The sequence below is a fragment of the Telmatherina bonti genome, assembly GCF_933228915.1.
Source record: "Telmatherina bonti genome assembly, chromosome: 9".
In the NCBI taxonomy this organism is placed as follows: Eukaryota; Metazoa; Chordata; class Actinopteri; order Atheriniformes; family Telmatherinidae; genus Telmatherina; species Telmatherina bonti.
In genome coordinates this window covers 7,635,242-7,660,147 of record NC_136627.1, presented here as the reverse complement: position 1 = coordinate 7,660,147, position 24,906 = coordinate 7,635,242, and the positions used below count along the sequence as shown (strand labels likewise).

Below are 24,906 nucleotides of genomic sequence, written 5' to 3'. Positions count from 1 at the left end.
GTAAAAAAAGCCAAACAATAAAGAATAATAATAATTTGGACTTCACAATATAGCCATTTCATGCAACAGAGGTCAAACAGTTTAGGCTATATTGAGTGTTTTTGATATATTGCACACCCATAGAAGCAAGAATAAATACTAAATCTATTTTCATTGTCGGTGTTAAATATTTTAAAAGAGCTCATTGTACATGATTTCCACAATCTTCTTCCCATGCCAGGATCTATCCACATATTGGTCATTTTCCTTATTGGTATGACACAAAAATTGTAGTGAGAAGTGTAATGTAAGGGAGCGCTTTCTGTTTATTGCATTATGTTTCTTCCAATATCCATTAGCCATCACAGAAAGCCTTGACGTAACTGTAAGCTAAGTGGATTTACCAAGACGCCAGAGTCCAGCAATTTACCACCCTGTAAAGTGCTGCAGCTCAGTAACTATCAGGCAGATGGAGGTCTGTGTGGGGGCGGGGGGGATCATCACTGATGCCAGATCAATTTATGAAGATTGTCAAGTTATAAAATTGGGATTATTTTAAGGTTTTTTATTTACTTAAACCGCAGAAGTTGTTCTTATCTTCTCCAGTGAGGAATTTGTTTACACGCACATACACACATATGTGCATACATACATACACACAAGCAAACGCAAAACAGTGTTTATGATGAGTACACTGCCGTCAACATCTCAAGATTTATGTTTCCTGGTTTAAAAAAAGTCGAAATATCTGCAATGAGGGAAAAAGTGATGAAAATCAAAGAAGCAATAAAGTCAGAAGGTGCAACAAGTTCAAAATGACAGAAAGTAAAGAGCTGACTCATCCTGAGCTACCAAACCAACAAATAAACATGAACTGACCCTGACTCTGTTGGAAGTCTGTTCTTCACTTCAATGACTTGTGTAATTATTTGGAAAGGGATTTATCTCCTTTTGTGTAAAAAGAGCCTACAGAGATGCTGCCATCCAGAATCTTCCAGATGTTACAGAAACAACCAATCAGAGTTGTAGGCTGATTAGAATAAAAAGGGTAATTAGTTTTGCTTCAACATAACACCATCCTATAATTCTACCATGATATACTTCGATCAAACCAACCTAATTTATTATTGATGACTGAACTTCTTTGCTCATACTTAATCTGATGTAAATGTTTTGGTCCGACACTTTAAACAAGTTTGTTTTTCCATTAATGCACTACATTTTGGCCCCAATTTAATGTAATAGTTAACTCTGCTGATTTTATAGTAATTAAAATTATATATATAGTCAGTGAGTCATTTTCTGAACTGCTTAGTCGATTTAAAGGTTCTTACATCTTCTACAAGAAGCGAGAACTTTTTTCTTGTTCTTGAGGTCCTGAAAAGAAAATGAAGTCATTTTGTTGTCGCGGATGTGTTTAAAGACATTTCTTGACACATCAGGCTGGCAGAAGTTTTTTCTTATATGGCTCCGAGAAATATTGTGTGATTGGTTGGACATTTGAGGTGGGCGTGGTTAACACGGAAAAGCATGAAGTGGAAAGATGCCGCTTCTCCGTTTTTGCTGTTGCAGATAAAACAAATTGTTTTGATAAAACAGCTGATCAAGGTGGTAAAAAACAAAACAAAGTGCAAACATTTATACAACATGTGGCATTAAAACATGCGGCGATGCCGCATGCACAAACCACCCTGCCGCAGATGAAGTTTCTTGTTAAATATGAACTAACAGGGTTCATTGCTTTATGAACCGGGTTTATAAAACAGATATAGCCGCCTGCATAGATCCTTCCATGCTGCAGACGAAGCTTCTGGAGTATGAATAGACCTGACGAAAAAGGTTTTTTTTTTCTTGTTCTTGCATCCTCAAAAGCAAGAACAAAGTTGCTTGCACCACCAGATTACATCATTATAGACTGTAGTTCTTATCAAACAAACCACCCCCCCACATTTTGATCTGCTGTAAAGTAGATTTCAATGATCTCCAATTTTTTCCGTTTGGGACCTGTTTTGAAGTACTAGACAACTTTGAGTCCTAAAACACTCTTTCCATGTAAACATAATAATAAGGAACAAAAGCAGAGGTTGATGCAGGTCAACTCATCTCTCTGTGCTGTGTGGCCCTAAAATCAACAGTCAAAGCCTTGCAAACCCCCTCAGTGGATTACCTCAGTGACTAAGGGACCCCAGATTGGCAACCACCAGTTTAGATTGAAGCACATTCATATGCCAGACTTCAATTCATTTGGAAATCTTTTAAAAGACTTGAAAATGTTGTTAAAAAACTCTTTGTATCCAGTCTTACTGAGCTTGAGCTATTTTTGCAGAGAAGATTGGACGATTCGAGGCAGAACCCAAAAGAACTGCAGTTGTAAGTGCAGCAAAAGGTCTAATAAAATATTGACTCAGAGGACCTGAATAAAAACGTTTAAGGTAGCAGAACATACATTTCTGACTCTAATGCTCCATGCTTCTGGCTCATTTGATGATAGAGTTGACTTCATAATATACATTCCTGAAGCAGAGAAGCATTTTGTTTTATGGCACTTCATCAGATACTAGTAACTGGATATCATGCTGGCAGTTTTGAAAATGCACCGTGGCTAATTCATTAAGAAGTGCAAGAAGACATCATAGGAAGAGAAAAAACAAGATAGAAAATTGCAAAGCAACAGACAGGAGTCCACATTGGATGGACTTTTACTGGCTAGTGAGATCTCAGAAAAGAGACAGGATGCAAGGTAGATACTAAATAAACTTGCGAGGCACTGAGTGGGGAAAATCTGGCAAAGAGGGGCTTTATGTTTGTGGCCATTATGTGCAAACAGTGGACAAGTTCAAGGGGTGTAAGTACTTCTTCAAGGCTCTGTAATAACAATTATGACAAATAAAAGCTATGCTGACGAAGAGTTAACGGCATCAGTGTGCCACCACTGAATTTTATTGCAGATGACAGCTCTGACTCCAAGATGAAATGACGCATAAAGCCATTATGAAGTCCACTGTGGAAGGGGTAAGACAAAGGGGGGCATTTAGAACAATGGCTGCTTGTGTTTCCTCTCTCTTCCATTCTGCTGCTGCACATGCTCAGTGGGGACGTGGGAAGACGCCGCCGTGGCACTGCCCCGTACGGGCCCCGACCAGCGGACTCATCACTGATGTCTGACTGAGAAAACACAGCTGTGACAATAACTGCTCTGATACAGAGATGCACAAAAACTCTGAAAAGGAGGGAAACTCAGAGGATAAGGCACGAGAAGAGCAGGAGGGAAAACATTGTCAGATAAAGCTCCATGCAACACGTGGTTGGAACCCTTCAGAGATGGACGGATCATGAGAAAACATTTTGCAGTTGTGCAGCGTGAGAGAGAGGCTGAAATATGAGAGTCATAACATAAACAGGACTCCACAAAGTGTGAGAAAGGCTGAAAACATCATGTGGGAAAGTCAGACAGTGCCAGGTGAGAGGCTGAATAATAAAAGAAAGGCTCATTGAGGGCTCTGAGGATCTGCCAGCTGCAGAGTCACACACAAACTTTCACACACAAGTTGAGATGGATAAGAAGGAGGAGGGAAACTGTTCATGGCGAGGTAGGCCAGTTTTTTGTCAATATGTCAATATCTGTAATGAAATAAAGGCTGCCTGACACAACATCCAATCAGCCGGTGTGTTTGTGCAGCTATCAGCATAACACTATCCCGCACCACATCCTGTTGAAACCCCCCCCCATCACTTTAATTGCTATCTCTTTAATCTGATTATGAAAGTTGAACTCGCACAACTAAAAGTAAGTAAAAATATCAGGATCAGCATAATGTCTAAATTAGTTTCACACTTTCATCAACATCAACAACATCCTCTTCGCCCCATTATTATATTGCTGCCAAAGCAAATTCATTTAAAATATATATGTAATAGTCTTATTTTCATTACAGATACATGGTTTAAACTCTCGTAAGAGCAAAATATAAACAAGAAATTTGATTAGTTACTCATAGATGCAGTAAAAAAAACAAACAAAAAAAACTAATCCTAAAACTAAACATTTTCAAGATACAGTTATCTAATCCATATGCGTCCATATTAGGTAATTGGTCATTAGAGTAACCAGTTACCTACCATGCATGTTTTTAGACATTATTCTGGCTAAAGGCAGTGGTGCTAATACTACAACACCAATGTGAGCCCTCACACCTTCAGCCATTACCTAAGTCTCACAAGACCACAAGTGAGGGTTGGAACATGGACAGACCAGCAAACAGAAAGCTTTGACTTCATGTTCAGCTCTCCCCAGTCTATGTCCATCCATGGATGATACATCCTGCCATTACTTCCAAAGATACTGAGATACTTAAACTCATCCACCAACTCAGAGAGACTACTCCAGCCATTTCTGGTTGGGAACTATAGCCTCAGACTCAGGAAAGAGAACCTTAAATTGTATAAAAGTTTGTATAGAAAACAAGATTTTAAAAAAATTAAGGTTACCTTAATAGGTCGACGTTCATCCCAAACACTTCACACTCAACTGCACACTTTTCTCTCTCCAACGGTCTTGAGTTCCTGACCGCGAACATTGCAAACAGGGTTGGTGACAAGAGACAACCTTGTTGAAGTCCAATCAATGAACAAATTTGATCTCATGCAAAAAAGAGGATGTGGTTCTGACTTTGAGCATGCAGTGACTTAATAGCCTCCAATAGTAACTCCAGTAACCCCCACAGAATACTCATAAGGATGCTGTTATAAGCCTTCCATCCAAGTCCAAGTTGCTAATCTCTCAGCCACCCTGGGACAGTCTGGCCATTGGTTTATGACCAGGAAGAAGCTAGCACTGCTTCTCCTGAATCAGAGGTTTAACCATCAACTGGTGCCTCCTTTCTTGGGATTTCTTGGAAATGTGATCCCCTAATGCAGTGGTGTCCATAGTCAGTCCTCGAGGACCGCTGTCCTGCAGGTTTTCAGTGCATCTCTGCTTCAACATAACTGACACAAATGAAATGGATGTAACAGCCAATCTGCACACAATGACTCTTAATCTGAGTTAGTTGTGTTGGAGCAGGGATACATGGAAAAGCTGCAGGATTTGGTCCTAGAGCAGTGTTTTTCAACCACTGTGCCATGCCCTGAGAAATGATCCAAATTCACCAGATTGGTCTAAAAAGCAGCAAAGTGTTCATCCAAAGAGGCCCAGGTATCTTCTTTCTATTCAAGACACTTTGACAAGATGACTTTATATTAATAATATGGCCTTTAAAAAAAAATAAAATAAATTAAAAAAAAAAAAAACATTTCGGTTTGTGGTGTGCCTTGTGAGTTTTCAGTGAAAAAAGGTGTACCTTGGCTAAAAAAAAAACCCTGTCCTAGAGGACCGAAGCTGGACACCCCTGCCCTAATGGATAGAGGTCACCCTCCAGTCCCCCTTGTTGTCCCACATCTAATTTTATTTATTTATTTATATTCCCAACATAAATCTTGCATCAGTGATGAGTACTGCTGATGGCAGGAAGGTTGGATCAGAACAAAAGGTTTGTTTGTTTGTTTATTTATTTGGATCTTCATTAGCCACAGCAGATGCTGCTGCTATTCTTCCTGGGGTCCATAAAAAATACAATAATATTACAATGACATACAACAACCATTATACAATCCATTGTACAACTGATAAAACAGTTCTTTGTAGAAAAGACACAACAGTACATTTTTCAGTACAATAAATCAATTTTTAAAAAAAAGAACAAAAAAAAATAACATCCAATAGATAAATGATTATTTCAAATTACAGACTTTAATCTGGAACAGAAGAGCACATCTCTATGTTTAATTAGTAAATCTGTATTCAATATTTAATTTGTAAATTTACTAGTGGTATTTAGTAACTTTACAAATTTATATTTGTTATTAAACATTATAGAACTATTTTCCAAAGAGTCATCCGTTTAGTAGAATAAACTCTTTAAGAGAAATGTTGAATCTTAGTTGATTTTGCATGCAAATAATATGCTTAGGCAGTAGATTCCATTCATTCATGCCCCTATATGCAAATGTTCTTTTCCTGTAATTTGTCACAGCTCTTGGTAAAATAAAATAAAGGTAAATAAAGGTAAAGGAGGGGATTAGAAAAGATGGGGTCAAAGCCAAGGATAAAGAAGGAAAAATGTCTGAGAACTGAAAAATAAAGGTGTGAGGACTAAAAGGAGAATGAAAGGACAGATGTGATTAAAGTGGAAGTCAGAAGAAGATTGATGCGCATACAATTTGGAATCAATGGTTTGGACAGGCAGAAGCTTCCTAATGGATCGCGGTCTCACAGGAAGCGCTGTGTACAGGTAGTGTTAATTAAATCTTAAACAAAGATGAGGACTCTGCCTGGTTACACCAGCAGTCACACTGCCCCAGTAACACACACGCAATGACTTTCAGCCCTTTCTAAGGGATTAACTTCCTCAGCTTTATCACGCGATATGAGATTAGTTCAGTCAAGTTTACTCTCACACAAAAACAAAGAAAGCATTTAGCAACAGCAAACCGATGGCAAACCAAGTGAACTGCCGAGTTAAAACGATGAAACAGTTCTGCCAGAATGTCCTTCCTCTGTGTAGTCTGTTTATTCACACTAAACCTTTTTATTTTTTATTTTTTGTATGAACTGTTGCTTTGTCCAACTTTTTATTGGTTGTCATCTTCTGTACAGGTGGTCTGTTTGGTTCAGCTTTGTTTCAGATGTGGACCAGTTAGATCCGGTTTGATCTTGCACTGGACTTGACTCAACAGTTTAATTCACATAGTCAGAAAAAATATCAGCTTCTAACAGTCACATGGAGGTAGGAGGCAAAAATGACCAGTTCAAGTTCAGTTCAGTTAAAATAAGATAAGATGATCCTTTGTTAGTCCCCAACATGAGAAATTGACAGTGTCACAGCAGCCGGGAAAAATAGAAACACATTATAAAATATATTTTAAAAAAATATAAAACAAAATAGAAGTGAGTACTGTAATGAATGTTTATGAGGATAAGCCAATAAAGTGACTTCAGACAAGCATTATTATGACACATTAGGACCAGGTGTGGTAGCTGTTTACACTATATTACACTGTATAAAAGTATGAAAGAACCAATATACAGTAAGCAGTATAGTTATTAAAAGCACACACACACACACACATTTATTTCTTTCAAAGAATCGTCCTCAGCGCTGTGCATGGGGTGAGAGTCTTTCCCCATCAGGGATGATAGCTTTGCCAGCATCCTCCAATCTCCTACCTCCTTCAGAGTGGGCTCCCCAGGACAGAGCTGGCTTCCTTACTACTAGATTCAGTCGCTTCCTTTCCGTTGCCGAGATGCTGCTGCTCCAGCAGACCACTCTGTAGACGATGGCAGATGCCACCACAGAGTCATAAAAAGTCCTCTGGAGAGCTCCCTTCACTCCAAAAGACCTGCGGCTCCTCAGTATGTGGAGTCTGATCTGTCCTTTCTTGTAAAGTGCAGCTGCATTGTCAGTTTATTGTTCAGATCAACACTCAGGTACTTGCAAGAGTACTACCTCAATATACAGTCACTGGTGTAGGGCAGAAGTACTTGTGCCTGCTGAAATCCACAGAAGGCTCATGAGGATGGTAGTTCAAACTTCTCTCTGGGAAATCAGCAGGTTTAGTCTGTGTTGACACTTAAAGAAGAATTAAAATAAAAACAGTTCTTTAGATCTTCCTGACTGTCAGACCTGCAGAACGTCATAACTCTGGAGGTCAGACCTCAGACCTGCAGTCGGCTTCATTAGTTTGGAGGTATGCTGTTGTTTCTGTCTGTTGCAGCTTTATTTAATTTGGTTTGAAGAGGGCTGCTTTGAAAGCCGCTGGCCTTTAAAACGGCATGTGGTTTTAAACTTTTGAAGGAGGAACAAAGGTTGATGGAAGTGAAGTACTTGGAAGGAGCAGGCGTGCAGTTTGCCAACAGAACCCAATAGGGCCGAGTAAATATGGGTTTTCTTAATGAGGCAACGGGAGAGTGTACCTGCTGCTAGCACACACACACACACACACTGACACACACACTGATGTCCAGTGCACAGGTGAAGATCTGTACTTTGCAGGGTCTGTGGATTTTCTTGTTGGTCTAGTTAAGACGTGGCACTAATATCAATGTGCAGCTGCTGTTAGGAGTGATTACTGAAGAAAGAGAGGGAGGCGAGGATAGGCGGATGGTGTGTGTGTGTGTGTGTGTGTGTGTGTGTGTGTGTGTGTGTGTGTGTGTGTGTGTGTGTGTGTGTGTGTGTGTGTGTGTGTGTGTGTGTGTGTGTGTGTGCTTTCAACATGGAAACAGCAGCATGAAGCCACAGCTCATTGGATGAAATAAGGATGTGGGACAGATTCCGAAAGCTCCTGAAGCATCCAGAAGTGATGCTTTACACACACAGTTGTAGGATCATCTAACAGGTGTGAAGCCTCCCACATTCACCAGCAATCATCCTTCCAGCGCTCGCAGCTGCACTCTTTTATTCTTCCTGCCTTTTTCCTCCATCTATCTTCCTTCACCACCCTCCCAAATGCTCAGTTAAAATCTAAATTCAGCTCACATTGCAGGATGGATACAGTGTACAGTGCCAAATGTCCCCCCCCCCACACACACACACACATTAACCTGTTTTCCCCTGCCATTTTTTTCCCTTTACCTTTCTTCTGGCCCGTCCATCACTGCCATGCCGCTTCTCTCAAACACCTCCTGCCTATTGGTCATATGTCCATCCATCCTTCCTCCTTTTCTTCCGTCTGTTAATGCAGCTCTGGGTCAGTGTGAGAGGCCCACAGGGTTGGCATGGCAGCCTGGCAAAAGCACACAAGACTCCCCAGTTGCCCCCCGGGATGCCCCGCAGGAAGATTGGAAACCTTTATTTACTGTAGATTCTTTTTATCCAGCTCCTTCATCCTTTCTTCTCTCAGGTCTCTTTGTTGCTCTTTTTGAACCAGCATAAGTACAATCCTGCTGTTCCACTTTCAGATATTCAATTCAGTTCAATTTTATTTGTACAGCGCCACTTCACAACAATGTTGTCACAGGACACTTTACATACACATCATTTCCAGCCAATTCATACATAGCCTATAATAGAAACCAACTGATTGCATCGAGTCATGACTTCGATCCAATCCCCCATCCTGAGCTGCACGCGGCGACAGTGGGAAGGAAAAAACTCCCCTTTAACAGGAAGAAAACCTCCGGCAGAACCCAGCTCAGGGAGGGCAGCCATCTGCCTCGACTGGTTGGGGTGGAGACGACAGGAAAGACAGATCAACATGTACAACTGCACTTATTCAGGAAGACCTGTGGAAAAAAGGAGAAATAAGTTAGAGATGGCAATATTGGCATATATTTATACATTAATATATTAGAGAAATAGAGCGAGGTACTTCTCAGTGCATCAGGTAACATCCCCATTGCTATATAAGTAATGGTTTTCTAGATACGAGAATTATGTAGGCAGAAATATTATGTGCTGAGTAAAGGTTGAGGTTTTTGAGGTATCTGAATATGGTCATCTGTTCCACTGAATGACTGGAAGGAGGGCAGATCCTGTGGCTGCAGAACCAGCACAGATCATCATCCCTCCACCACTGTGCTGCCAGTTGCAATGAGAGTTTCTCCAAACATGCTACTGTGTATTCCAGTCAAACATCTCCACTTCTGTACGGTCCATCTGGGAAAACAGTCTTCTTCCAAACAAGCCATTCTTGTTCAGTCTTTTTCTAACTGTACAGTCATAAACTTTTATATTAAACATGCTAACCGAGACCTGGGGAGTCTGAGGTGTATAGCTCTTGGGTTTTTAGTTTCTGAGCACAGTCCGACCTTCTGCTGAACTTGCGAGGGCATCCAGTCCTGAGAAGATTGGCTGCTGTCATGAATGTTTCCCACTTGTGAATAATCTTTCTCTTTTGACAATAATTAAGCCAAAAAAGTTTGTAAATGACCTTATAACCATTCACCTGACTTCACCCAGCAGGGTCTAGCTACAACTGAGCGTCTGAATTCCTGTGGAAGCAGAAACACTGGACCGGTTATGTCTTTCGGTTTTTGTTCATATAATGGACATAATGATAGTATAATATGTCATTTATTGATTTTTGGTTGAACCTGATGATTTCCATTAACATCCTTAAGGGTAAAATCTCTCTGGATGGTTTCCTCCACCAAATAAACTTTGTTTTAAAGCTTTAAATTCTTTCCTCTGCTCCTCAAAGTCTCCGTTCTGGCTCGGTCTTCGCTCAGTCCCCTCACAGCCCCCCCCTCCTTTAGATTAATTGCACAATGATTCTTTCAGATCTTCTTCCTTCCTCTCCACATGAATGTGCTGACACACTCTCTGCTCAGTGTTAAACTGCCTCCTCTACCTGTTATCGTACAGACAAATGTTTTCAAAAGGAAGGTTATCTGTGAAGAGAAAACAGTAGCTTTATCTGTTTTATAATACAGCTCTTGCATGCACAGCAGTGGGTACACATGCACACTTTGTCAGAAAGTTAATTGGCTGGAATGAGTTGTGTTCTGTTGGACTCCAATGGTCATCTTGGGTAAAATCATTGGGCTGTAGCCAGCGGTGTGTTCGTGAGTGTTTAGCTCTCTTGTTCATTCATCAATCTGTCTGGCTCTTGCTCCCTCATTTGAGGTCCTAACTTTGATACAGAACTTCATTTAACAAACTGAACATGCTGACTCTGGAAAGCACACATAAAAAGAACCAAACAAAACAAAAATTGCATCCGTATTTTGTTGTTGATGGTTTACTTTGACTTTTCTAGATGGAAAACCCATTTCCTTCAACTGATTTTTGTACATTTCACTCCAAAACATCAATTCTATACATTTGTTTTTCTTTCCTTTTTGTTGTTGGACAATTTCTGTTTTCAGTCATATTAGTTTAAGTTTTTTGTCCTAAAGCATTGACATCTTCCTCTGTCCATCACATTTCTCTTTTACAACCTTCTCATTGTGTTTGCACTTTCTCCAAATGTGAGACAGCTGACTGGGAACAACTTTCTATACACTCTTGAGCTAAATTACCTTCCTGATTTTTTTTTTTTCTTTTTTTGGTTTGCTATTCTTTCTATAAATTTTCCTGACAATCATCAGCTGCAGCAGCTCATTAAACTCTGCAGACCTTTAAGTTTAGTTCATCCAACCCAATAAAACCCTTCAGATGAAGAAATATTTCGCAATGTTATGTTTATTCTTCTTTTAAAAATGCTTTTCTTGTTGGCATTTGCCTGCATACATGCTGCCTAGTCCTAGCATGTATGTGAATAACCTGGTCTAAGGGTGCATTTCCACCAGGATAGTCTGGGGGACTCAGTTCGAATGGACTGGGAGTCCCCCAAAATTCTGCACCTTCCATTTGGTTTGATTTGATTTCATTTGGCATTTCACTCGAGTAGACCAAACCGCTTGGACAACATCACACAGTTCTAACAACTTTTCATTCAGAGTGAAAATCACCAAAAAAAAAAAAAAAAAAGACACTGATCAAGAAGAAAGAACCACAAGGAAAAACATCTGGCTTGTCAGTTGGCGAGGGCAAAAATTGTAATTCCTTTGTCATTGGCCACATTGTTGGCTGCAAGTAAACACTGTAGAAACACCACGTTTATTGAGTCTTGTGGGGTTTTTTTTATTTTATTTTTTTCATTTTGGTTTTCCAAACTCATAGATTTCCATTCATGAGCAGGTGTTGCAACTTTCTAGGATGTTGTGCTATGACACACTTTACATCACTACATGTCCATTGTGTGTTTTCTTTCACACCAGCATTGGATTGCAAATGAATTCAGTTTTTCAAACAGTTAAGAGTTCACTTTGTCGGTTCACACCAGAATGTGTGTTCACACCGCTGTAGACAAGCCGTGTTATACTGTACAGTAAGGGTGCATTCACATCAGGATAGTCCACTGGACTGGGTCCGATTGGGGACTCAGCTCAGTTTTAGGGGGGTGTACTCACGCGGACCAAGATCTCGATCACATTGCACTACGGTCAAATGAACCAAACCATTAGAATGATATATTCCATTCTCACCAACAGGGCACTGCAGTCGTATTTAGCAAAAGAGCGGACAAGACCCGTGTTTTCTCCGTTTGGGGAGGAAACGTGAGCTAAACATGGAGCACAAAACTATTGCCGTTTTGGGTTTTACATTTTGACTTATGCAAGTATACTGCATAAAAACACTCCAACAATGGACACAGTATGAACAACAGACGAGGCAGAGGACCCTTAATGCGATCACTTTGTGTTTACCCTCAATGCAACACAACACAAACTGCTAGAAGTGGCATTTTTAGTAGTCCGCTTCCTGTTTTTGGTCCGTTTGAAACAGACTGAGACCTGCGTTTGTAGGCAGACCGAGTCCACTACTTTGATCTGAATCAGAATTCATATCCACAAAACAGAGCAGACTTTCCAAACAAATGGCTAGGTTTCTAATCAAAAATGTTGATCTGAATGTGCCCTAAGCCAGACCACCAGTTGTTTGAAGTGGATGGCTGTCTGTATGAATGCGCTGAAGTTTACTGAATGTCACACACCTGCCTTACATTTGTCAGTAGTTCCCAGAGTATATATTATTCCCCTTAATTACCTTTGCTTCATTCCCAGATTGTTAGTGTTCCTTGTTGGTTTGTTTGTTGGGATTTCTGGTCAGGACTACCAAGCTTCAGGTTTGTTTTGGGTCTTGTGACTTTGGACTCTCTGCTTTTTCAGCCTTTTTTTTCTCCTTTTTTTTAAACTTTCTGCCTCGTCTTCTTTCTAAGTTGTACCTGCATCCACCACTACTAAATATGACATTAGAAGGGCTCTGTTGGTCACCCGTGGCCTCTCCATTGCCCCTGTGGCCAGGACAACCCATTCATCTGGGATCAATTAACCAAGGCATCCAGGCGGGCTCAGCCAAGCACCCTTTTCTGACTACACTAAACATAATGATAGGCTTTCAAGCAATAATGCCTTTGTTCTAGATGGGTCTGTTTGTTTGCTTCCTCTGGTCAGATGCAAGTTTCAATGGGGGTGCATCTGAGAAAGCCTATTTCTGCCCTCTTGTTTTTGGGTCCTTTGAGTTTCCGTCGCGTTTGAAGTCTCCTTATTTAATTGAAATGTAGGGTTGACGTTCGTGGATGTGGCTGAAAATGCCATGCAGTATGGCATCTTGGGTTGAACAGTGGTTGGGATTTGATGCCAGACACCCTCAAATCACTCCCCAAAAGTTTCCCTTGTTGATTTTTCCTCTTTTTCCCGTTTTTTGTGTTCATTCCTTCTCTGCTCTCATGTTGAATTTCTTTATCAACCCAGAAAGGTATTATAATGGTTTTAAAGGGAGGATTCGGATCTGAGGCAGCTTAAAATTCAAAAACACTCTTTGACTCTTTATGCCTAAAGTCCACAATTTCTGTATTTAGCTGGGGTATGTTTAAATGATTTAATCATTATTTAAAACTTAGATAAAAATGCACCAGTGCAGGTTGGATCTCTCTATTACAGGAGAAAGTAAATGTGTTTATGGTAGAAAATAAGGTTGAGAAATTCAGTTAAAAAACTGATCATATTCTGCTTTTTAGTCAAACCTTATCAAACATTTTGGGACATGGTCTCTTACAGTGTTGCCACCTAAAACTTCTGATGCTGAATGAAACACTTTTGACTGTCAGACTGTGTTTAAGCTTGTTCATTTTCTTTAAAGATACAATTGTATATAATTCTCTTCTGACTTTGAGAAACGCAATGATCCAAATCCAAATCCCAAGTCAGTGTGGGCAGCTGATATTAACAATAAACCAGTGAGCAGATTGCAGGAATTTCATTGACCTTGGTAAGGCTTTACAAATGCCAGACATGCTTTATATGGACAGCAGCCTTTTGTATGTTTATGACTCTTAACCCGTCAGTTCAATTGCTTTTATTTCAGTACACATCTTTGATCCCATTTGGACCGACTCTTTGGTGATGTACTACTGTCAGTCGGCTGGCTTTGATCATTGACCCCAGAGAAGCACAACTGAACTGCTGGAGCTTTATTGTTCATAAGTGTGTGTGTGTGTGTGTAAACCCATATCAGTATCTAAATAGTTTCTTCATTTAGCCAATAGCAGCGACATTCCAGGAAATATCTTCCTGCTTCTCATCCTGACAAACTGGAATCTATTGACTATATAAACACAAAGACAAATGCACCCAAAGCTTTGCTGTGCTGCCGTTGCAGTGATACTGCAGCAAGGAGGTACCGTTATTATGCAACAGGGTTTGTATTGTTTTCATTGTGATACCCGTTTTTCAGAGAATAAAGGTTGCTAGTTTGAGTAAGATTAAATTAAAATATTCTAATGAAAGGCTGGGGAAGCTATATGCATGTGAAATCTAGTTATTTTAGCAAATAACTAGATTTTGACTCACCGTTCACTTTATTAGTGATCTAATAGGGCTGCACCTGACGACTATTTAATTAGTCGACCAGTCACAGACTATTCTGGATGTTTCTCTTGGTAGTTGTTGAAGCCACTTCTCCAGTGTGGGGACAAAGTCTCCCATGCTCCATTGACTAAGGGGACTGCTGTTGCCTTCACCTTCCAGGTTTCAAGTTCTTCCTTGAGTTCCTGGTATTTCTGCAGTTTCTCTTGTTCCCTTTTCTTGATTTTACCATTGTTGGGGATGACCATACCGTTCACTACAGCTTTCCTCTGATGCTTATCCATGATTAGTATGCCCAGTTGGTTGGCCACGAACATTTTGTTGGTCTGTATCTGAAGTTCCACAGAATCTTAGCCCATTCTCCACCACCTTTGGATGTGTGGCTTAGAGGTCTCCAGTCCATAAACAAATCTCCAGCGCATATCGACCCACACAGACCTCCTCGACGAAAATCGATGGACCCAGGTCAGCTTGGTTAAAAGAACATTTATCATATCATATCTGATGCGTGTCTATCAAGGAGATATCCTGGGAAAGTCTGCTTTTCTTCTGCTCACAGGGCGTGTACAAATCCAGCACTCTGCATTCATCAGACCATCTGATTAGTTGTTAATCACTCTAATTCCGCCACACGTCTTCAGTCACTGAAAAGCTCAGTCAAAACAGAAGTATTATCTTCAAAACCAGTCCTCTTTCCTGAAGCGTAGCTTTATTTTCTTCTGGTTTTTTATCCAATTTAGCCCATCAGCAGTCCTCCTGCTGCTGCCTCGACGCCTCATTTGACCCCCTGACTTAGTTTATGGACCTCCTCACGTTGTGATGGCCAGCCAACAGGAAATCATTAGTGCTCCTCTTCCTGTCCACCACCCCAGAGCATGATGGGAGGTGGCGCTGGTGCCTGAGCGGTTGACAAAACTCTGTGCTTCCTGTCTCCTGTTCTGCTGACTCGCCATCTCCTGTTCGTGTGTTTGTCTGAGTGTGTTTGCTTGTGTGTGTGTGTGTGTGTGTGTGTGAGTCAGTAAATGTTGAGGTTTGTACAGTTTCAGTCTGTAAACTGAGAGTTCTGCTCAGACTGATTCATAAAGTCATAAAGCCATATCGGCCGGATGTTCACATCTGTCCACGTCTGTTTGAACACTGTCCTGTGACTCCACTAGGTCTTGAAGGGGGGGGGGGGCACCTCATTTGTCACTCTGTCTTAAATGAGCCATTTCTTTGACGGCTGAACACGTCCCTTTGTCTCCTTCCAGATGTATGGCCGTTACACCCAGGATCTTGGGGTGTATGCCAAAGAGGAGGCAGCTCGGTTGAGGGAGAGTGGACAGAGGCGATTGATTAGCGAGCGGAGCTGGTCCTTGGACAGACTGGAGTATGAAAAGGGACGCTGTGCCAAGTGTCGCAGTAAGTGTTAAACCACGGCAGCTACAGCAGCTGGTCGTTGTATTAGACCTGAAGAAACCCAGGTTACATCCCAGCTATTTCGGACATAAAAATGTGAAGCAACTCTTCGTACTGAAAACTTACTACTGTATAATTTTATTTATTTCAGAAAAAGGTATTTAAGTTTTAATTATTGTTATATCCTTCAATATTATAATACAATTTCTTAATGGTTAAAATGTATTTCAGTAGCTCAGTTTGCATTACAGTTTTTGGCAAAATCACAGAAATATTTCTAAAACTTTGACAAAGTCGGTTTACGACTTGCAGCTGTTTCTGTTGAATGATGTGTGGCAAATAAGCCAATATTCTCATCTCGTCCCACACGACTACACACTGAGGACGATGAGGATGCAAAACTGTCCTCATCAGAAGAGGAAAGAAATCATCTAGAAACCAACTTTACATTAAAATAAAGTGGTCATGTGACCACAACCGCTGCATTACATTACCAGTTTTTCATTGTGATATTTTGGTTTTAATCAGTTCTATGAGCGATGGAAATGCAGCTAATGAGCGTCTGATAAGTTTAAGTTAAAGAAAGTACTAAATACCTCAACTTAAAGCAGCTTACATTACTTTTAAATTGAAGAAAAATTATTTCTTCACATCGTGTACATGTCTCTGACACACCTATTACGTCCAGACATTCAGTGACGAGGTCAGCCTTGAGCATCATACTTTATGATGTCGCCACGCGGCCTTTCGACTCGTCAGTGAGGTTTTAAACTGCAGGATAAATAAGTTAAAGTCTGACAAAGTGAATGACACAGGGCAGAAATTATATTCTGATGGTAATTTCCATCTCTGCTTTAGCGCCCCATTAAAAGAAAGAGAAAGCACATATTCCCACCTCCACGCTGCAGCACGTGTTACACATGTAATACTGAAAGCGCTTTAAGTCTGAAACGGACTCATTACCGTCATGCTTTTTGTCCAAACAGCAGAAAAGAAAAAACACACTGCTGCAACATCACATAACACAATCCTTCACTGTGACACGTGCAGTGTTTCAGTGCACGAGTGGAGCCATGTGGACACTTTTCTCTCTGCTCCGTTGTTGGTGATAAATAAGATTTGTCTGCAGTCACTTGTTTTGGCTGAATTTCTGTCAGATTGATGATTAGAAGTGACTTATATGATAAGCTGGACAGAAATTTGACTGTCCATCCTGACCGACTCGGGTTTAGGGGTCTTCTATCCGTTCACATTGTAAGTGAAGTTTTTCCAGTTGGTTTGGTGTCACTTCATAAATGATCGAAATATCAAGAACAAAGAGAAAGATTTTAAAACTTGTGAGACACTTTTCAAGTGTTTTATTAAAAAAAAAAAAGATAAAATTTCAAAACCAGCCTGTTGATGCTGCTTTTAGTGTTTCTTCCTCACTTTGCAAAAACATCTAAAAACATCAGCAGCTGCTAATTCTCCTGAATTTAAGCTTTTAATAGGTTAGTTTGTCTTTAACCTTCATCACACTGCATAAAAAAGATGCTTTTTCTTCATAAAACTGCATTCTTTTTTCACAAACAGAAAAAAAAATCATGCCTGTTTCCAAAGCACATATCTTTCTTGTTTATTGTTGTAATAAAGAATGAAAAAATATGTTCATCGTGTCTTTTTCATTGTCTTTAGCATATATCTCTTGAAAAAAACACACACAAACAAAAATTTTATTTACAGTTTTTCTTTGGAACTTTTTACTGGTGAAGATGAGGGCTGCACTCGACCTTGAAATTCAAAGTGAGCAACACGACTCGATCGTCCTGCTCTGTCTCCCTTTCCATCTTTTACTTGGTCCGCAGACCGATTAGACTCACGGACAAACAGAGCGATGATCTCTTCGTTGAAGAATAGCTCAAACAGTTTCCCTTCAGACACATCATTTTCTTCTAAATGTGGCCCTGCAAGTTCACCAACAGTGAACTGTGTTTGGACGTCCTGTATTTCGATGCATTCAAGCGCAGGCAGTGTGCTGAAAGTTAAACTAAAAAACATCCATCTACTCATAACCATAAATGTCCAAACCTTTTTTTCTGGTTCCACGTGCATACATCTCAGTAAAATACCAGTAAAACACGAGACGGCATGATAACCTGTAGGTAGCAACAACCCCAGCTTCATGATGCTGCTCCACCAAAGGTATTTACATTTACTGAACTTTCAGAAAACATAACAAACAACCTGAAATGTCTCCATAAATCTAAATGTCAACATTATTTTTGATGGGTGATGATGGATTAAATTTCTGTAGAGCTTTATGAGGTGGACAAAGCACTTTACAGTCAATCCATCACTCACATTTCCACCCTGGTTAGATCCATGTGTGACCGACCAGTGCTGCTCTGGGTCAGACTCGGGGAAACCTGACAGCCAATCAGCATCAACCTTCACTCAGACCACCTTTAGCATTCATACAGGTGGGTGAAGTGCCTTTTCACTACAGCAGATGGACGAGTTTGAATCTTGACTGGAAGCTTAGACATAATAAATATATTCTACTATACATTACATTTCTACTTTGTTTTTATCTAAATATACTTTTTTCTTTTTTTTTTCTTTTTTTTTTTTGTTGTATTTTTATTTTATTAACATTTTTGATCGATTCTGGCGTATTTACACGTTAATTCCAGCTTCCAGATCTATAAAAAGCATGGATCTATAAAACCAGCAAACATTTAGTATCATTTAGTATCCGGATCTGAAAGTAAGAAATTTATTCTGATTCTGAAATAACAATAACAATAATAATAAAATAATAATGTATTATTTATAAAGCCAATCATACGCCAGCGACGTGATGCTGGACGCCAGGAGAGCCGAATGTCTTGCTCAAGGACACAACGACGGATTGAGGTGGGGAGCTGGATTCAAACCAGCAACCTCTGGGTCATTGGTCGACCTCATGAGCCAGCTCTTCCCATGAGGATCTACAAGTTCCTTTATGTGTACAAACATGTACATTTCCACATATGTGTAGTAACCCTGAGCACATGAACTGACCCACCTCATCATCCAAACTCAAGTCACATCTGATAAGTCAGAGAGAGACAGAAAAGAGAGAAGAAGTTATGTCTTTGTTTACCTTCTCACACACCCCCTGGAGCGTCTCCAACGGCCTCCAGGAGAACATGAGCCCCGTTAGAGAAACACTGGCCTCGTAGATCACTCTGAAAACAAGATCATCCAGACTTTTTGACTGGATATGAGATTGTAAAACTGAAGCATCCACCTTGCGTATGCGTGAACAGATTCAACCCAGTCCTCCCAGTCTGGTGTCTCAGGTCATAATGCAGAAACTAGATTTACAGGACTGGCTTAAACATGCAGCTTCCTTCTTAACTAATACGCTGCAAAACAACTCAATGCTGATATTTCAGCTGAAATCCTGGATGTTTTAACAGACGAACGTCCACAGTGGTTATAAGCTTCCTCATTTTCTCTTCCTCCTTTATCTCCTTCTTCTTTTTAACTCGTGTTTACTGTAATCTGTGCATGGACAGTCTGCTTTGTTTTACATTAGTTTACTTACCAGCTGATCAGATAAATATGCTGACTTGCAGAATGATGTGAAGAATAATGTTTTAAATGGTTGAAAAGGACCTCATGAACCAGGTTTGTTCAGTGCTGAAGTGCTGTTGAGCATTAACGTCAGTTCAGCCAGGTTCTGTGGAAACGGAGAGCCCTCTGCTGTTCAGCAGTAATAACTGCAACCAGCAACAAAAACATTCACTCCTCTCTTAATAAGCAAATTCCCGCTTGCGTTTCGTGTTCTCGTCTCTGAGTTTTACAGGTTTTGCAGACAGATGATGACTCAGCTTTCTGTTGCTCTCTGGAAATGAGAAAATACCTGTGATTGAATTGATTCGTTCCCCAGCAGGTAGCTCGGAGTGGGAGAGATGCTGTCGAAGATAAAACCACACACTTTTGTCTCTGCAGGAGACAAAGAGAAATGCAAACACACACACACACAGACTGAGGCGAAGGCATAAAAAAAAGCAGCAACTTGCTGAACATGAAAACAAAACTGACACATGCACATATTTATTGTCTGCAGAGCCTGAGGACGCATGTCCATACGTTATTCCCCCTCTGCTTGGATGAGGAATACTGATTTATTTACATTTTGTACACATTCATGTACACACACAAGCATCTTGGTCATGTGCTGCTACAGTAATGCTGCTGAATGGTGCAGTGAGCAGAAGTCTCCAGCCTGTTATCTGCATTGTCTGATCCAGCTGTGTGTTGGCCGTGTGAACACGATGCGTCCCTCTAACAGCCAGGCAGTCCCAGCAGCTTCAGACAGAGTTCACGGTGAACTGTGATGACAGCGGAGCAGCCAGAGCAACAGGTGTGATCTTTTTTACCGCCAGCAGTGCTGCAGATCAGGGCTGGAACGTTGGGCTGGATGTTCAGTGGATGAGAACCCTGTCAGCAGATGATGGTTTCAGACCAGGGTTTGTTCAGCTGGGAAAGAAGAATCTGCTCCAGTACAAGCGTATCGCACGTAACACTCATAGTGGAACAGTTGGGAGGAAATGTACAGTTTTAGCTGGTTGTGTGTTAAATGATTTTCCTTGAAAGGCGACTACATACCGAGGAAAAAGGTTTAATCTGCAGAAACAGCAGCATTCTGCAAAGTACTGTTTTTAATAGTGAAACAAAAGCTCAGATTTTTAGCAAGTGGTTTGGATATCACAGCCGGACTAGAGTCTCATCTTATTTGAGACCCCGGCCTGCTCCAGGCAAAGATATGTTTCCAGTATCAGTTGCCGTAGCGATAAAAAATTAACCATGTTCATGATACAAAATATCCTGAGCAGAACCTGGAGTAATCTCAGTATAAACTCAGGTGAAGGTTTCACTTCCAATTAGCCGCCGTTGCCATCATTGTCGTTGTCGTCGTCGACATCATGATTGGTCCCTTGAAACTAATTTTGCCATTCTAACATAAATGTGCACATATCCAGAGTCAGAAAGTGATGTCAGAGGTTTTTTTTCTTTTTTACCATCAGTGTTTTATTAACATTTTTGACTTATTCCAAAGATCTCACTTTTCTACTTTAAGGACTGAAAACCACTGACTTCCTGTGATGTCACGTACACCGCTGCTCACTTCAGATGATGTAAATTCCATTGCAGTGGTCCCAAGAAAGAATAATAAAAAGTAGTGTTACTTCCGTGGTAGCTCACTGTGTTGTGTTGCAGCTACTTGTGTTGTGCTATGGCTAATTGTATTGTGGTTTAGCTAATTGTGTTGGGTAGCAGCTAATTGTGTTGTGGCTTAGCTAATTGTGTTGCAGCTAATTGTATTGTGGTTAACTAATTGTGTTGTGGCTAATTGTGTTGTGTAGCAGCTAATTGTGTTGTGGTTTAGCTAATTGTGTTGCAGCTAATTGTGTTGTGGTTTAGCTAATTGTGTTGTGGCTAATTGTGTTGTGGTTTAGCTAATTGTGTTGTGGCTAATTGTGTTGGGTAGCAGCTAATTGTGTTGTGGTTTAGCTGATTGTGTTGTGGCTAATTGTGTTGTGGTTTAGCTAATTGTGTTGTGGTTTAGCTGATTGTGTTGTGGCTAATTGTGTTGTGGTTTAGCTAATTGTGTTGTGGTTTAGCTGATTGTTTTGCAGCTAATTGTGTTGCGGCTAATAGTGTTGTGTTTTAGCCAATTGTTGTGTTGCAGCCAATTGTGTTGTGGTTTAGTTAATTGTGTTGTGGCTAATTGTGTTGTGGTTTAGCTAATTGGTTTGTGGCTAATTGCATTGTGTTGCAGCTTGTTGTGTTGTGGCTAATTGTGTTGTGGTTTAGCTAATTGTGTTGCAGCTAATTGTGTTGTGGGTTAGCTATTTGTGTTGTGGCTGATTGGGTTGTGTTGTGGCTAATTGGGTTGTGTTGCAGCTTATTCTGTTGTGTTGTGACTAATTGTGTTGCAGCTAATTGTGTTGTGGTTGAGCTAAATTGTGTTATTTAGCAGCATATTGTGTTGTGTTGCTGCTTTTGTTTTGCTGTGACACTTCAGGGCCACCATACAAATCTGCTCCAGTAAAATTCTCACACATGACGTTTGTGTGTTTATTAATAAAATGTAATTGAAAAAATCTGATTTTTTTTTTTTTTTTTTTTTTTTTTTTGTGCTTTTATATGTATGACATAAATCAACATTTTTGTGTCAATGTGGCCATACGTGAATAACTTTGTGGCTTAAGTTGCACAGATGACATAAATATAAAACATTTCTTTGAGGATACTTAAAGAAATTACTCCACCATGCACAAAAATAAAAGGGTAGAAACAGGCGGATTATTTGTGTAGCAGTTTTTAAAGAGTTAATAGCAAAACAATTGGGAGGAAAATAGAGCTTGGTGTGTGTAGTAAAACAAAAGCTCAGATTTATAGCGAATGGTTTTTTCGTTTCTGTATATGGAAAGTCAGTTTAGCTTGGTGTGCTCTGATTGCACACCTGCTGCATTGTGAACGCACTTTGACTGCAAACCCAGAAGACGCCTCAATGCACGCACCTGACCAGATCAGCCCTCCATATCTGTTGTCCCAAAACTTAATAATTTGTGTGTCCTAAAACATGAGCCAAAATGCTCAAACGGGGCGCTGCTGTAACAACGGTTGGCGGCCAGGGAGTTAAATGATGGGTTCTTGACATTTTTGTTGCTTTATTCTTGAACAACATTTAGCTTGTCTGCCAGTTTTGCAGATACTAGTTTACAATTAGTCAGTTTTATAAGCAGCAGTTAATTTCTTCTTGACTGGAGCCCCATGTGCTGGAGGCAGCGCGAGATATGTGCAGTGCAGAAGATTTTTGCAGACACTAAGAAGCAGCTATCCTAAGGGCTAATATATCAAAATGACAAGGAGAAACTTAGCTGGAAGTGTCGACCAAGCACTGGCGTCCAAATGAAACACACATCAAACCCAAGCAGCTATATGGCAACGTCAGAAAAACATGAAAACATCACTGTTCACTTCAGAGCTTCTGCTAATTTCTCCACTTCAAGCAAACCAAACAAAGCGTCGTATGACAGCAGAGACCGCTGATCATGTAGACGTCTGTCTCATCACTGTTGGACAAGAACTCTGTGCTGGCAGCCACAATCACAAATCATATCTTAAGTTTTATTCCAACTCTAAAACAAAACTCTTTGTCTCCTACAACATGCCCCAGCTTTCTGTAGACACCAAGATTGTATTAGTAAAGATACACTTGATCTATTTTAGGTTTGTCGTTGAGACAGGAGGTAGAAAACGGGCTTTGTGAAGGAGAGGTTCAGCTAGCCTCTTGTTGTCATACTGTAACTGGTTTGGAGGTGGATTAACCACAGAAAATATCATTCTGAGTGACTTAAAGTGGAACTATTCTGTGCATTTCAGGCTAAGTTAATTTTATTTCTGAGCCCAGAGGGGCTGGGATTGATGGAGTTATTGTCACAAATGGCTTTATTTACTTCAGACCGACCCTCTCCGTAGGCTGTCAGATCAGCCTGTGGGTAAAACGAGTGGATTGAGACGCTTCCGCATTAAGCCCCGCCTCCTGCCACTGCACTACATCGGGAGCGCGCACCGCACCTGCTTTCGCCGTCATTGTAACATCTCATAAACAGAAGGATTAGGCTAATATGAACTCAATAAAAAAAACAAAATACAATGTCAACACATAGCATACAGCCCTACATGTTGGAACCTGAATCAGAGCCTGAAAACGAAGTGGAAAACAGCAACCCACAGCAACGAATGCAGCAGGATGTCTCTCTTTGGTAAACTCACCAGCCATCGTTGGAAATAACTTTATCCCACGTTTTCCACCCGCCTGATGTATTTGTACATGTGTTGCACACTTGAACACAAACGACTCCCAAGCGTGCATGAGTGAAGAAACGTGACATCCACTTTATTTCTGTAACACAAAAACACGCATTTCAACCGGTGGCTGTACGTAATGAACTACGTAGCTTACAGAGCACTTCCTTGTCTCGAGGACCGCATTCATTCCGACAACATTTCGTACACTTTTGAACTATTGTACTGGCAGACACGGTGGTTACACCTATGACGTTCTACTGAGCTCTAAAACAGGTAAAGCACTAAGTTCACATTTCGCTTTTCACTCACAACTTTATCATTTTCTCACTACTTTTGCTTACCTGTAACACAAAAACACGCATTTCAACCGGTGGCTGTACCTAATGAACTACGTAGCTTACAGAGCACTTCCTTGTTTCAGTCTCAAGGACCCCCTAACCCACCTGTGATGCCTGTGTAAATTGCTCATATTAACGTGACCTCCCAGAACATCTGTAGTAATTATAAGTGTATCTTCTGTATATCTGAAACTACTGAACAAATAGAATTAAACATACATTAGAAAGAAAAATAACAATTAAGCATGCTTTCTGTAGTAAAAAAAAAGGAGTGGGGGGGGTGGAGGGGTTAAATGTTCTTAGCCCAGCTGTCTGTCCAGTATCCCTGTGGGTCAAAACACCTGCCCTTGTTAACCAGTAGAAGGTAACCAATCACCGAACCTTATCCCCCGGGACGTCACAAGGATTTCCAAGTAGAAAAAACTCTCTAAAACGACGCGTTTTTCGTCGCCATGGAAACCGAACGGAGAGAGTGCTGGAACTCAAACTCAAACATGTGTTTAGGTGATAAAAAACAGTGCCGTTCACATGTCTGATGAGGATTCAACACTGTAACACTGTAGAAAGCTCAGAAAACTCCAAATACCATCATAGCACCCCTTTAAAGAGACACAGTGTTCTTATGCTGCTTTCAGGATTGAAATATGACAGTGAAGTGTTAATAACGCTTTGTACTTTTGCGTTGACATTGGTCTTCTTTTAAAGAACTTCTGAATCAGGAGATTAGAAATCCTGCTTACCTCCAGCAAATTTTTTTTTTCTCATTTGTAGCTTTAACTACTTCTGCCCTTCCAGCTGTACTCTACATCCATCATCCCCTTTACAAGACGGGGTCCGGTCTTCCATCAGCAGCAGCAGAACCCCTTGCCCTTTCCAGGCCCAGAGGAAAAGCTG

The 24,906-nt window shown here is 40.5% G+C and overlaps 1 protein-coding gene across 2 annotated transcripts in view; it reads left to right on the top strand.

The window, feature by feature from the left end:
* LOC306760045 (chloride channel protein 2-like) overlaps window positions 1–24,906 on the top strand; it is a 170,267-nt gene that overhangs the window by 30,757 nt on the left and 114,604 nt on the right. For both annotated transcript variants that reach the window (XM_079245811.1, XM_079245810.1), the window contains exon 2: window positions 15,676–15,826. In XM_079245811.1, the coding sequence (XP_079101937.1) occupies window positions 15,676–15,826 (151 nt within the window). The remainder of the gene's footprint in view (window positions 1–15,675; window positions 15,827–24,906) is intronic.